General features: G+C 41.5%; 2 protein-coding genes across 6 annotated transcripts; both read left to right on the top strand.

Moving 5' to 3' along the window:
• The first annotated feature begins 342 nt into the window (after positions 1–342).
• On the top strand, positions 343–2,120 carry higd1a (HIG1 hypoxia inducible domain family, member 1A). Its single transcript, XM_068570952.1, has 4 exons — positions 343–477; positions 955–1,026; positions 1,205–1,339; positions 1,594–2,120. Exons 2-4 carry the CDS (start codon positions 960–962, stop codon positions 1,665–1,667), a joined length of 276 nt encoding a protein of 91 aa, XP_068427053.1. The 5' UTR covers positions 343–477; positions 955–959; the 3' UTR covers positions 1,668–2,120.
• Positions 2,121–3,549: 1,429 nt separating this feature from the next.
• On the top strand, positions 3,550–13,394 carry ccdc13 (coiled-coil domain containing 13). 5 transcript variants are annotated; one of them, XR_011077263.1, is made up of 15 exons: positions 3,550–3,675; positions 4,453–4,637; positions 4,787–4,935; positions 5,023–5,165; positions 5,283–5,366; positions 5,453–5,566; positions 5,643–5,747; positions 5,909–6,079; positions 6,161–6,337; positions 6,628–6,849; positions 7,042–7,142; positions 7,405–7,467; positions 7,576–7,664; positions 8,583–8,690; positions 13,363–13,394. XR_011077263.1 is itself a non-coding variant. In XM_068571592.1 (14 exons), exons 2-13 carry the CDS (start codon positions 4,456–4,458, stop codon positions 7,655–7,657), a joined length of 1,596 nt encoding a protein of 531 aa, XP_068427693.1. In that variant the 5' UTR covers positions 3,550–3,675; positions 4,453–4,455; the 3' UTR covers positions 7,658–7,664; positions 8,586–8,690. The 5 variants fall into 5 exon arrangements, 2 of the variants coding, with proteins under 2 accessions (XP_068427693.1, XP_068427694.1); XR_011077262.1 differs by having other exon boundaries at positions 5,450–5,566; XR_011077264.1 differs by lacking the exon at positions 7,405–7,467 and having other exon boundaries at positions 5,450–5,566.
• Positions 13,395–13,998: the final 604 nt, after the last annotated feature.

The following is a 13,998-nucleotide window of genomic DNA, read 5'->3' as shown; positions in this document are numbered from 1 at the left end:
TTTGATTTTGTGAGTGGATCGTACAACTGATGCTGCGTTCACTACACCTTGGTTTTATTATAACTAACAATCTGTTGCTCTCCGGTCGGACTGTAACCAAACGCGGGGCGAACGATAACAACGACCATGTTATGCTGGCAGAGCGAACATCCTGTTGTGTGATATCCAGCCAACTTGAATAGTGCAAAGCTTTACGCAGACAATTTCCTTTAGAACTTGAACCGACAAGGACGTTTGACAATTTAACATTTACAAGGCCGGAGATATCTATTTTACTATTTTCTCCGGTAACCTGAACCCAACACACTCGCGATAACTCCAGATGACGTAAGACCTGCGTACGACGGTAGTTACACAACGAAGCCGGTACAATACTTCCTCACAACTTATATGCGACCGAAGGCTCTAAAGACTCACTAAAACCTCTCTGGATAATTTTTCTGCTGGTGATTCAAATACAAGACTTTCCTTAAACAGGTAAGACTAATTGAAGCTCACTGTGGCAAAATGAAGGTTTCATGTAGTGTTAACACTAGTATTCGCTCGCGACTGTCGTATTCTATAGTGTGTGTTTGGGGGTGGGGGATTGCTATCATTTAGCTTATTTTAATCAAAATGACACACATAGTAACGTAGGGCGTAAACCCGACATTGCCCAAAGGTGCCTCACAATATGCAGATTACGAAGAGTTATCTAGGCCCATGATAGGACGTGTCTCCTCCACTGCCCTTCATGACCTCTGACCAGTTCGTGTAATATGTGGATAAGTAAAAACATTAATAAATATATTTTAACAGTGTTGTATGTTGTATGCTAAAACGTCAAGCTTATTCACACCTGTTATTTAAATGTACAGCGAGGATTTTACAACTGAACTGGACTGAAGGCGTCAGAAAGCCTACTGTGTTTTTTGGGAATAATTTACCTAACTTTACTTCTCTTGTTTTATCCAGTCAAGATGTCAGATGAGGATAATGATTCCAAATTCATGCGAAAAGTGAAGGAGAATCCATTCGTCCCAATCGGTGAGTACATCTTGTGACCTCATGGTTACATCATGGAAGTGTATTATTATTATTATTATTATTATTATTATTTATTATGTCTGAATTGAAGCCGTTACACTTTTAGTGATTCGTCCGTGTAAATTGATCCATTTTTTTTGTTTTTTGTTGTTGTTGTTGTTGTTGTTGCTCCCTGCAGGACTGGCTGGATGTGTTGCCATTGTGGGGTACAGACTGATGAAAATTAAAAGTCGGCAGGACACAAAATTGTCAGTTCACCTGATCCACATGCGTGTAGCTGCTCAAGGCTTTGTGGTTGGAGCCATGACTATTGGTATGTAGCTTGGCTTTCCATGTCTCTCATTTAATTTTAGTTGCAGCGTTTCAGTTTGTGCAAAACTGCTTTGATTTGTTGTTTGTTTTGTAGTGAGATGCTCTTATTATTACACATGCTTTGTGCTAAAATGGCTTTCATTACAAAAGTATAGGTCTGGAGTTTGGCTTACATTATGACCATTTTTACTTTTCAATAATACTTTGATGTGAGAGTCTTTGTGTAACTTAACCCTTTTGTTTCTTTGTTTTTAGGGGTCCTGTATTCAATGTACAAAGATTATATTGTAAAGCCCAGAGAAAAACAGAAAGCACTGGCAGAAAAGTGAACATGGACTCTGACACTGACATTTTATGTATCTTAATATTACCTCATATTAAGGTGTGTAAAGGATTTATTTTTCAGATGTGTTATAATTTGTGAATGCACACATCCCCTTAGCAACTAGGTATAACTTATTGATTACACTTGTTATCCTCCATGTACTGTTCCAGAGGGTCAAGCTATCACTTTTGTATTGATTTAAGAGGTGTATTAAGCTCGACTCTTTTTTAAGCAATGGTTACACAGAGGTGTTTTTGCTGCTGTAAACCCAGCTGGTTTGACTGTGGACAGGTGGCATGAATGATCGATTTGTTGGTGCCTATTTGATCAGTGTGTGATTGAAATATCAAAAACTAGACTAAACTAACATGTAGCAAGTCAATTGAAACAGTTTGACTTGGATAAGACTAGATCTAAAAAATATCCGCCAATGGCACGTATACTGATCTTTTTTTTTTCTTCTCTTATTTATTTTGTGTCACACAAGCAATTCAATATTTCATGTACTAATGTAACAGAAATTGCCAAAATGTGAAAGGCTTGCACCTCAGCCCACTGGTTTCTAAGGGGCATCCCAGGGCATTAGGGGTGACGATATGAAAGGCTCTGACAACGTGTGGTCTAGATGAGACCTATTCTATCACATCACAAAACAAGGACACACATCACAAAACAAGGGCACACATCACAAAATAAGGACACACATCATGAAACAAAGCCACAAAGGTCTATTTTTTTAGAAATACATTTGTGATTTCATTCAATAGCCTTTATACAAATTGATTGTCCTGATCTTTTCTCCTCATATTTGTATAATTTATCCTGTGATACAAAGCGGTCCAATACAAGTCTTCGTATAACAACCAGGTACACCTTTAGACAATGTACAATAACCTAGAGAATATCATATAACAAACCTTGTGATATGCTTATAATAGATGCCTTGTTAAGTTATTCACAAAGTAAAGTTGTGTACAAATACAGGACATGTTTATTTTGAAAGTTTCTTTGTATTATTTTTTTCTTCCTCTAGAAATAAAAATGACCAGTGTCATCATTTTGAAATGATGTCGTGTATGTTTTGACACCTCCCCTATTAGTTTTGACTGTTGTAGCTTATTCATAACAAATGTGACAGTGTATTATGTACACCTATCTTAAACTAGTACAGGCTAGCAACATTGAACAGTTAGTCTGTGTTAGAAAACACCTCTCAGGTACACCGTACAATGCAATGGCACCCCAATCTACAGCCTCCACAATCTACATTAAAACATTACTGTAAGGTTTAAAAATATTTTAAGTAAGGTGTTCATACTATCCTTTAAGTGTTGAGTACATTACAAATGATTTTCTCGTATGTTTGGTCAAATTTTCTTGCTTGAAACTCCTTAGTGTCCACTCGTTGGTGTCTACACATTCCAAACAATAAAACCATAACACTTTTTATTCATTTTTTTAATCTCTGCCCTACCATCAAACAGAACAACTGATATGTTTACACTTTGGAATACTTCCTTGTGGTGTCGCACCCTAAGGTGCAGTTTCAACAGGAAATGCATCACATCAACTGAAGGCGGCAAGACGGTAACGTCCAGGCAAAGGCATGATTCTTCAAATTAGCTAAAGATTTCACCTGTTACTGTTAATTGTTTGCCACATATTCTCCTCATTTGCCGCCTTATTTAATTTTCTAAAACCATACGCAGCATTTATTAAACAACTGACAAGCAGCACGCAGTTGTTTTATTCACATGACCTACGTGACACAAAAAAAAGTAAAAACATTGAACTCACGTTACAGACCTGAGAGCTGATGGGTGTCCCGTGGGTTCCCGAGGCTACATTCCAATTCTCGCGAGATCTTGTTTCTAAGCGTTTGAAGTGCCGTTGATATGGATACGGTAACGACGCAATCAGTGAGGAAGCTGTCTCTTCACCTCCGCTCCTGAACGGTGCAAAACAGCCTCTAATTAACCAGTTTACAGCGGCGATGCTTGGATACATAACTGGTGAGCTGGTTTCTCTTTTAATACAACCTCAACGTGTGCTACTTTTTACAGTTTAACGGCTGGGAGTAGAGTTATGATAGCTGTCTACTCAGTCAAATTATTATATACATCAACGTTATCGAGCTAATTTCTCCTTATTTTTTTTACTCACAAGACTAGAGCAGTCAGTTTGCATGTGTTGCATCATGTCTTGCTATATTTAGGCCAGTGGGGTCATGAATGATAACCCTTTGCCTTGCAGCCAGGAAGAGCAGGTCACTTATCATATTCAAACAGCAGGTTTTTAGGCTTGGTTTGCTTGAAGAAATATAAGTGATGATGGAGCTAAGATTAGCACGCTGGTTAATGTATAGCCTAACGGTTATTTTTATTTAGTCAAAACAACAAACAGGTGCCGGAAAAACTGTAGACTCTCACAAAATTTCCAATAACACAATGCAACTAAGATTCATAGACAAACAGTAATGTATCGACACAACTGATTCACATCAAAGCAAAAGAAAAGTGTACCTGCAGTGTAAGGCACATATAAAACACTGGAGGCACATAACACACATCAACACTAAATAAGACAAACGCACATATACACCAAACAAGCAGGACAGACAGTACATTAATGCTTGCACACCTGGTCGGCAACAAGCCATTCTTTAAGGCTATGTATCCATTATCTTCCTATGGGCAAATCCCCACACAATCTGTATTCACAATATGAATGTCCTCTGTCATTTGTCACTTTTATTAGTTGATGTGTATTCCTTGTGTTATGAATCATAGATTATGGAGCATGACGATGATCTGAATGACCTGCGGCTTCAGTTTCAAGCGCTACAGAAACAGCAGGAGGAAAGAAAGCTGGATGGGAAAAAGAAGAAAGAATCAGAAAAGCTTGAAGTCAGTGTTGGCCTGGATGATTTGGATCTGTCTAGTCAAGGTATTGAGGCAGACAATCTCCAACACAGGTGAGTCTTACAAAGGCCAAAATATATGTTTTCCTCTGCGCCAGCTTAAATTGGTAGACATTAGAATAATACTAATCATGTTTTTTAACTTTATTTATCAATGCCATCAATGAATCACTCGTCTATTTAGTGTTCATTGTAACACCTAGACTGCTCCAGGATGAAAATGAGAGTTTGCTGGACCAGCGGAGGGAGCTGAAGGATGAAAATGGCCGACTCTTCAAACTTCTGAGTGAGAAGGATTTTGAAATAAAACACCTGAAGAAGAAAAGAGACGAAGAACGACTGCTTTTGGCAGGTATAAATAACACATCACATTGCACCACAGTGCATACGTTATAGATACATCACAGCCTCCTTGTGACTCATCCGCTCACCCATTTAGGAACATCAGGCCTGGCCGGCGACATCGCAGCCACCAAGATTGTTGAGCTGTCCAAGAAGAATAGAGAGCTAACTGCTGAAATAGAGCGAGAAAAGATTAAATCCAAGCAAAACATCAACAGAGTCAAAGAGCTCGAGAAAGAGGTAACAAAGTTTTGCGTGAGAGGTCGTTTGATTTGTAGATAAATGTTCAGCATTTCAGCGCACAAAAGGTTCCCGCTTTTTTTTAAAACTCAGAAACAAAGATATGTTGTTCTGCAGCTGCTGGTGGCTTTGGCGCACTCTCCACCTGGACAAAAGGTCGATACAAAGTCACTGGATAAGAGGTCGTCTGAAGACTGTGAGGTAACCCACCATGTGAAATCTCACATTCACCCAAATTCTATTTTTGATGTCTTCATGATGCTGCATCTGTCTGTTCACAAAAGCAGGAAAATCCAGTGGTGAAATCTTTGCAGGACAAATTATCCGCCACCCAGCTGAAAGTGTCCGAGTACCGCAACCAGGTCCAATCTGTCAAACAGGATTTGAAAGTAGCTCAGAAGGTAGAAGCGTTTTCGTCTTCTGAATATTCACAGGCCTCTGTGTTTCTAAAATATAAACTGCTGCATGTCGTTGTAGGTTTTAACTAGTGAGATTGGAGAGGAGGTCAGCTTTCAGCAATTACTAAACTGCCCGGGGAGTTTCAGAGGTCGCGCTCAGCAGATATTGGCTCTTCAGACGAAGGTAAGCTCAAAATGGTAATGGGAAGTGCTTCCCAACTAAGGTTATCAAGTTCCTGACACAGTCTATGAAGTGCTTAGCAAAGTAACTTGTATATTATAAGATAGCAGATATATCACAAACACCTGAATTCACCATGAACAACACCGGGGGTTGTGCGACAGGTGCGGGATCTGGAGCAGCAGCTGAACCTGTCAACTCAGCGCAGACAGCTAAGTGACCTGAGTGGAGAGGAAGAGTTTCTGGGCATCGGGTTCCTTCAGAAGACCCCCCCACGAGACCGGAACCTCAGCTACATCCGCACCATCGAGAAGGAGAAGAGGGAGGCAATTGAGGTGTGTGTACAATGATTGTTGATGAAATGGAGGAAATTAGGTTGCTGACGAGGCCCTGCCTTTTGCTCCACAATCGGACAGAAGATCTCGGTGGACTACGAGGCCCTCCTGAAGGACCACGAGGACCTGAAGAAAAAGCTTGACGCGTCGAGAGCCAGGAACAAATCTCTGTCGACCGAAACAAAATGTCTGAAGGTCCAGGTCGCCACCCTCCTGGAGAAGGGTAACCACGATGATGAGCTTGTGGATGCTCTGCTGGTAAATATTTGTTATATTTTGTATATTTGCGCACCAAAATGAATGGAAATTTTTCAACAACAGACACGGATTCAAAGTGCTGAAACTGGAGTTGAAAGGATTTCATGTAACCGGCATATATTTTATATTGAAGCTTTCTTAGTGAGGTAGATATTGTTGAATGCGTAATGTGAATGACGCCTATCTTTCACGTCACATTTACGACTTAAAAAGGGACCACAGAGGGCAGGATCTTTTGTGCGCTCCACTACGTTGCTCTTAGCAATAACCGCCTCTTCTACCTCGTGCAGAAGCAGCAGACTCAGATGCAGGAGGTGCTGAGTCGGCTCGGCCAGCAGCAGAACGCGCCGAGCAAGGAGGCCCAGCGGAGCCCGAGACAGCCGCCGAGACAGCCGCCGGGCAGCGAGCCTCGAGCGCACGACGCTGTCATCCAGCAGCTTCAGCAGGTAGCTGCTGAAAGAGAGGCCAGGATCAAAGAGCTGGAGGAGGAGATCCAGCAGCTCTCTGTCAAGGTGAACAGAAATAATAAAAAAAAACAACATGGAAATGACCTGAGCAATATTATAGTTGTATTCAACTCCACAACAGTCAGTCATTGAAAAAGTCATTTTTCCATTCAAACTTTTTTTTGAGCATGTGCTTTTTGTGGTTCGTATGCAATGCTTGGCCAAGTCATTAAAGGTGTGTTTTTACTGCTGTTGCAGGAAGAGGGCGCGGAGAGACAGTCCAGCCTCAAGACAGCAATTTGCAGTTCACAATTCACCCCTGAAGAGGGAGCCATTGACAAGAGAATGACATCTTCAGGGTACGTGGGATAATGGTAATTCTGTATGAATGCATATGATGCTAATGCCATTAGTCAATGGCACGTCTTGTGTGTACGTCTTGAACTTCTCTCATCTGCTAACTGTTACAGTAAGACTGAGACTGCAATACATCTTGTCTGGCAAAATTAGGGTTAAAAATCCACAACTCCTTGTGAACAGGTTATTGAATCCGGTCGATGCCTCACCGTTGCGTTCAAAATTGCATTTCTGTTGACATGACTGTCTGTCAACTTGTTTCAGTATAATTTCTAAATTTGGTCATAAACTGGTGCTGCCCGCTGTGAGAAGCGCTACAGAATTCAAGTAAGTGCACTTCAAGCGGCTCTATTTGTACATTTCCTGATGCACTGTTACACATCGATTCATGTACCGCAAAAATGGTCTTGAAATGTTGCCTCATTTTGTTCCAAGGCCACACTCTTCAGCGGATGTGAGCGCTCTGATGACCCAGCGTGGAGAAGGACTGGCTCCTTTGAGTGGGTCACGCCCCTAAAGACAAGGTAATACGCACTCCAATTTTAAAATGTCCTTGGTACGTTGTTTGTCAAAATTGCAGTTCATCACCTCATTGTAACGTTAAAACAAATTGATTCGAACAAAAAGAGCCAGGCGCTGCTTCGATAAAGACACAACGTTATCATGTCTCCGTTGGTTTTTGTCTTGTCATCAAAGATGTCAGAATGTTTCATGTGAAAGTGATCCAAAGCTAGACTCTCAATCCAAAAGACACACGGCCTCAACACAAGCACAACAGTGTCAGTGTGCATGCGCCGAGACGTTGTTGGCATGTCTGAACCCTGAACCCTCGAGGTGCTATACTTTTTAATTCACATGGCAATTATTTGACACGTGTGTGTGTGTGTGTGTGTGTGTGTGTGTCACAGTCGTCAAAAGGGCGTTTCTAATAAGGTGTGATGGAATGCTGCAATGCAGCACCTTTACAATATTCTATTAATTTGTAGTCCATTGTAACATCTCAGTTGAAGGCCACGCACGTTAGGTTTGGTTTCTAAGCATTGCAGGCTTGTTTCCACGAGGTCTCTGAGTTCTTTTCAGTCATTTCTTTCGTTACAATCTGGTGCATGGAAACCAAGGGTTGTACAATTTCTTTAACAGCCCTCAGGCGAAGTCAGTACGACAATTGAAATGATAAAATCAGCGTCACTTAGTCGTACAGATTTAAGGAAACTAACTTTCTACCTTTTTCTTTACTACAATCAGAAAACATTACAAAATGTAATATGCCATTATGTCATGTCAAAAGTTACATGTGGTTTACTTAAGTAAGTAAGTCAGTTAATTTATCTTTTCATTTGTCTGAGTCAACCTGGAGTCTCCTCAGTCCAAATGTACAGTCAGCATCAAGAGGAATAGTGTTATTTTGTTTAATTCTAACTGTCAGAGCTTGAATTTTCCAGAAGGAAAGACATGAAGCAGAGGTTTTCGGCGGCAGAACAGCAGCTCCGGGGGGAAGGCCGCAGGGTGGTGACGGAGCAGCAGCTGGAGAAGACAACATTTGATCCAAAGTAAGGGCTGTTCAAGTAGAAAGGGGAAAACTGCTCTGCCAAGGTCAGTGACAGCGGGATGTGACGATGCCAAGCAGGTTTTCAAAAATGCTCTATTTTATTTATTTTTTCTTGCAATTTCTTTTGTAATGGACTCAATTTTGTCTCTCTGCTGGCTATCACGACCCTGTACCTGAGCAGTGTCCCTCGTGGGTGGCAGGAGTTGCTGAGCAACGGCAACTGAACGGACAAACTGAAAAAACTGTCCAACAAATTGGTTGTCATTTTTTTAACCTTGCATTCATAGCTTGGACGACGCTGTATAGTTGTCTTGCCTGAAAACCGGCGAGCCTTTTGATTTTCACCCGACGAACAGAAATCACGAGGCTTTTTGCTCGCGCCGACCCCTATGTTTAGGCGGCACGGAAATGTTTATGCTGCTTGTGTGTGTTGTGTCCCGGCGGGCCTCTTAGCTGGATGAATACAGAGGCGCCGAGGGCATCGCCGAGGAGCACGACCTGCAGCTCTGCAGTGACGTGATGAGACAAGCCAAGCATTTCTTCCCCCTGGAGACTCTGACAGGGCGGACTAGACACTAACCAGGGGAACCGGCTGGTTCCTGCTCAACCTCACGTCCAGCTGAGCCCTACCTTCTCCTGTCACATGTGACAAACCGCAGCCCGCAGGAAGCAGGCGCTCCTCCTCCGCCACACAGACATCTCACTGATCTCGCCCTTTTTCCTCATTTGAACCTTCAAAGACAGTTTGTGTTGGGTCCTCGCTGCGTTTCGGCCACCTCGGTTTAGCGGCTTGAGTGCGGCGCTTCCGTCTGATGGCATCAGACAAGTGTTCCTACCGATGACAGACATGTTGGATGCTGATTTTGTCTGCTTGTTGTTTTATAAATGTCAACGTCACATTTGGTTAAATCTGTGGATGTATTTTCCTCCGCCGGTATCCTCACGTGCATTACAGGTAAAGAGTGCGACTGTGGGGTTTTTCTTTCAAATATTTTTGTAAGCTAATGAAACATCCAATTCAATCAATGAAAGGGGAACCACATCTTGACCAAATGTTTGGAATGTATTGTTTGCATTCATGGCTATGACCTTTTCTTGGAGTTTTGAGTTTGATTTGGACTCAGATGGTTACATAAATGTGTGACAGGCCAAGCCAAACAGTAAACAGCAAGGTCAAGTTCCCAAAAACTATAACCTTCCTTTCAAATATTAATGCTAATCGCTTCTGACTTGAAACCAGCTGTGTGGGAATAGTGGTTGAAAATTAATGCGGGCTCACAAACTCCCGCTGTAAGTCCTGCGCACACGCCCCAAAGGCATGTCACACGTATGTACAGTGCGCGATCGTAATCCAAAGGTTGCCTGGATATGCACAGCCTGCTGGGAGTCGACATTCATACTAACATCCGAGTGATTTTCTTCCAATCTAGCCAAAAGGATTTTAGCAGAATCCCCCCCCTCCTCCCTTCTCCTCCCTCTCCTCTCCCCCCACATCACGCTTAATTTAAAAGCATGGCTGAGGTAGTGTGCTGCTTCAAATACCGCACTATTTCTTCCAGTACCCTGTGGGAGATTGGCAGGTCCCCATTGGACTGAGCGAGAAAGTGCCACAAGACAAAAATATCAGCGTTTGGGAGTGATGAAGAAAGCCTTTATGCTCACAGTAACAAAAAACAGCCTGTGTTGAGTTACTGCACGGATTGCAGGTGAGGGCACCCTTTAATGTCGTAAAGTGGGATGTGTCATTGGAGGAACAGATGAGATATCATATGCTCTGCACCATTATCGCCAAATGTACATGCGAAATGTAGACATATGCGTCAGAAAAGGGTGTGGATGGAGCAAATGCTCGTCATGGTCCCTGACTGCATCCGATTGCAGGGAAAATATTTAACTAAATGTCATGTTGTTTGATTTTTTTTTGTATCCGCCGTAACAAAACCTTGCATTAAAATCCGTTTTTGTGGGCATGTACAGTATATTTCCCAAAGTGTAATCTGAAGCTTATATTTTGAGTGTTAGGAAAAGGCCAATATTACCAGCCATCATATTTTCATTCAAGATCATTGCTGCATATTCAGTGCTGATTTTACTGTGTTGTTTCAGGGGGGGAAAGCAATGTTTCCCTTGTTGACTTCAGTCATTAAACAGTGTCATCACTTTCAAATAAATTACGCTCCACCAAACCATTTTAATATGGTTTTATGTAGCTGTATTACGCAGAAAGGTGTAGATTTATTCCAAAATGCCCAATAACCCACCAAACCAAACACAAACTTATGTAAACACAGCATACGTAAACAGCCTCACCTATTTGTCATTCCAGGTTTGAATGACTCCTTTCTCCATCCTTCTCCTCAGAGGTATTCCCTCGTTCTGGACCAATGCTTCCTGCAGACCATTGACTGCATCCAGAAACTAAAGTCAATAGTGGAGCTGTGAACGCAGAGGTTAAAGTTAGCCATCAGTATACGAGGGATCTGTGAACTTAACTCAGGCCAGAAAACGGTTTGTGCCTCTATGAGTCCATTCATCTCCCAGTGCCTCTCATTTACATGTAATGGAAAGAAAATAAACAGCGGTGTCCTAATGTGCTCATTTACAGTAAGTAGAAATAAAGTAATGAGCCGTTATCTTGACTGAGACAGCTGCGAAGCGGGGTTTTTTTTTTTAAACAATTGAAAAGTACACTGACAATAAAATCCAATAATGCGTATCGAACTTTGCCATTTGCCATTCAACTCTGCCTGGTGCGAGAGGTATGTCAATACTGGATGCTTTTTGTTTACTTCAGCCGGATGGCATCACAAGGTGGCAGTGTGGTTAGTCATGCGCTGCATATCAACAACTTCTATTGTGATTTTCTGTTATTTTCCTGCAATAATACTGCTATTATTCTGCCGTGGTGTTTCAGTGTTGGATCAATCTGTTGTACAAAAGCAATGCTGTATCTATTCAACACATCCCATTTTGAATGCCATTATGATGACTTTGTGAATATGTCAATATATTACACGGAAACGTAATCTTCCTGCGTCTGAGAGAGATGAATAAATATGGTAGATACAAGGATGTATTGTGATGGTGACATTAATGGAATATAGTCGCTGCATTTGTGCGACTAAAAAACATTAGCAAACAGCAGTGTGAATTGAAAAATCCGAAATAATCAGTTTCTTTAGGAAACTCTCCATTCCTCATATGATGACAGTGCTGGAAAAAAAAAGAAGAAGAAAAAAAAGGCTGCTGTGTTTGAATTCAACCTACACGTGCATTGTGTACATTTTGACAAACAGTATTTATTTTTAGCCCAAATATTCTAGAGCTGAATCCTTAGTTGTGTCATGTGGGTCCATCATCACTGGTGTGGATATCCTTTTATGTTTCAGCCACCATTGAGTACAATTCCATTGAAGAACACAGTGTTTTTTGTTTTTTTTTAGAAGTCCCTTAACACATGCTGACACAATGGCTTTGACACAAATATGATCACTGCCAGTGGGATCTCTTTCCTCCTGGGGATGTGTGCATGAGCACCACTGATCAGGCTGCTGTTGTTTGCCTTTGTAGTTTTACCTTAATCTTATAGTTCACAGAACGGAGAGGCAGAAATAATTGGGAGAGACAAAAGGGAATGACATACCACCTGAGCCACCTCCACGCCCCAGGAGGCTGCCAGAGAAATGTCTGTTCATGCTTTATGGATATTAATACACAGAGCTTTGTCTTGACACAACAATCTCATGCCGTGATTCATACTAAAGGGGTGCATAGTGTGTCTGCACAGACTCACATAATGTCTTCATCCAGAGCGCTTAGCCTATTAAGGTGATATGCAACCATATATTATCAGACCGGGTGAAGAAGACATTCGAAAAGTATACTCAGTAGAGAGTGCAGATCTCTGTCTGGTGTCTGCAACGTCCACTGCTGTGATGTGTGGTTGAATAATAACATCACAATTGTCGCAAGGGTGACGAATGCATTGTTCACGCGCGCGTCTCATGCAACCGATACGCTTTTGTTTTAATCCATGCAGCTGTTTGCTCCGGCTTCGTGGAGCTAAACTGTGAAACACTTCCTCTGAAGAGAAACCGTCAGTTCAAGCTGCTGTGGCTTTAGTACTGTTGGCTGTTAGCTGTGTTAGCTTTTAGCTCAAACCCACCGCAGGACTCTGCTGGCCACCGACAGCGAACAGTTTACAAGCTCTTCTCTTCCGACAGGTGAAGCATGAGAGTTCCTCAAGGATACGGTCGTAAATGGGCCGAGATTGATCGTGGACAGCACACACACACACACACACAGACACACACACACACACACACATGATGGGACACATAATCTCCTTAGGCTGAGCCTGGTGGCGTTAACAAGATGCTAATGTCAAGATGTTTTGAAGCTTTCCAGACTATCCTAAAAGAGTAACATTATGAAAACACAGTCCCACTCAATTTCAGAAATCTGCATGTTTATTTCTGTCAGCTGCTGCATCCTGAACACGCTGTTAGCTGTTTCTGCTTATATTTCTTATGTAACAGATTCCTGACACTAAAGATAGTCAGCAATTCTGCTTAATATACCACACATGTCTGTGCCTGAAGCTCTACCACCTTAATTGTCTTCTTTCCACTGATACCAGGCGTGTGTTAAAGTGTGTTTCTTCTATTAAACAGAATCCAGCTCATCAGACGGCCAAAGAATCACCTTTTGACACCATCAGACAAGGGACTGGACCTTCTGTGATTGATGCCTGAAGACATTTCTGACCAACACGTCAAGTAGAATGCCAAGAGAGACACTTCAGTTTAGTTTGGATTCAAGCACGTATTCCTCTTTCAAATAGAATAATTAAAAAAAATGAAATAGTGTTGTGTTGGACTGTATTTGCTTGTTTTTTTTTCTGTGTCTGCAGCACATTTGTTTGTAGCTATATGGGTTGTCAAATTGGTGAATGTAGTTCCATTAGTTTTAATATGTTTTGCAGTCTTTTTTTCTCAATATTTAGTTCAAAGGACTAATCTACTTCATTGTTTGTGTTATATCTTTTTATCTTGTTTTTTAAAAAATCATATTTGGCAGTATGCTGAACTCTGTTAGCCACCACACATGTTCCTGCATAGTAGCAATCATGATGATACATTAGTGGTAAAAAGCTGAATTAATTAGTATTATCATTGGGGGGGTGAATTGGATGCCTGCTGTATTAAAAAAATCATCCGATTACAAATAAATGTCAGGATAAAACATTATAAGTAATACTTGTTTCCTGCCGTATCCCTGCGTCGCATTGTTTACAAAAATATTGAAAG

The sequence above is a fragment of the Clinocottus analis genome, unplaced genomic scaffold, assembly GCF_023055335.1.
Source record: "Clinocottus analis isolate CAN_PGR_092001 unplaced genomic scaffold, fCliAna1.0.p SCAF_11, whole genome shotgun sequence".
Taxonomy (NCBI): domain Eukaryota; kingdom Metazoa; phylum Chordata; class Actinopteri; order Perciformes; family Cottidae; genus Clinocottus; species Clinocottus analis.
This window is presented reverse-complemented; position numbering and strand designations above follow the sequence as displayed.

What these genes read in the sequence shown, in the direction of transcription:
- higd1a (XM_068570952.1), top strand. Translation starts at nt 960, where the DNA reads ATGTCAGATGAGGATAATGATTCCAAATTCATGCGAAAAGTGAAGGAG. An exon ending in GAATCCATTCGTCCCAATCG is followed by an intron (nt 1,027 to 1,204) that starts GTGAGTACATCT and finishes TGCTCCCTGCAG; the next exon opens with GACTGGCTGGATGTGTTGCC. An exon ending in GGTTGGAGCCATGACTATTG is followed by an intron (nt 1,340 to 1,593) that starts GTATGTAGCTTG and finishes CTTTGTTTTTAG; the next exon opens with GGGTCCTGTATTCAATGTAC.
- ccdc13 (XM_068571592.1), top strand. Translation starts at nt 4,456, where the DNA reads ATGGAGCATGACGATGATCTGAATGACCTGCGGCTTCAGTTTCAAGCG. An exon ending in AGAACGACTGCTTTTGGCAG is followed by an intron (nt 4,936 to 5,022) that starts GTATAAATAACA and finishes TCACCCATTTAG; the next exon opens with GAACATCAGGCCTGGCCGGC. An exon ending in ATTTGAAAGTAGCTCAGAAG is followed by an intron (nt 5,567 to 5,642) that starts GTAGAAGCGTTT and finishes ATGTCGTTGTAG; the next exon opens with GTTTTAACTAGTGAGATTGG.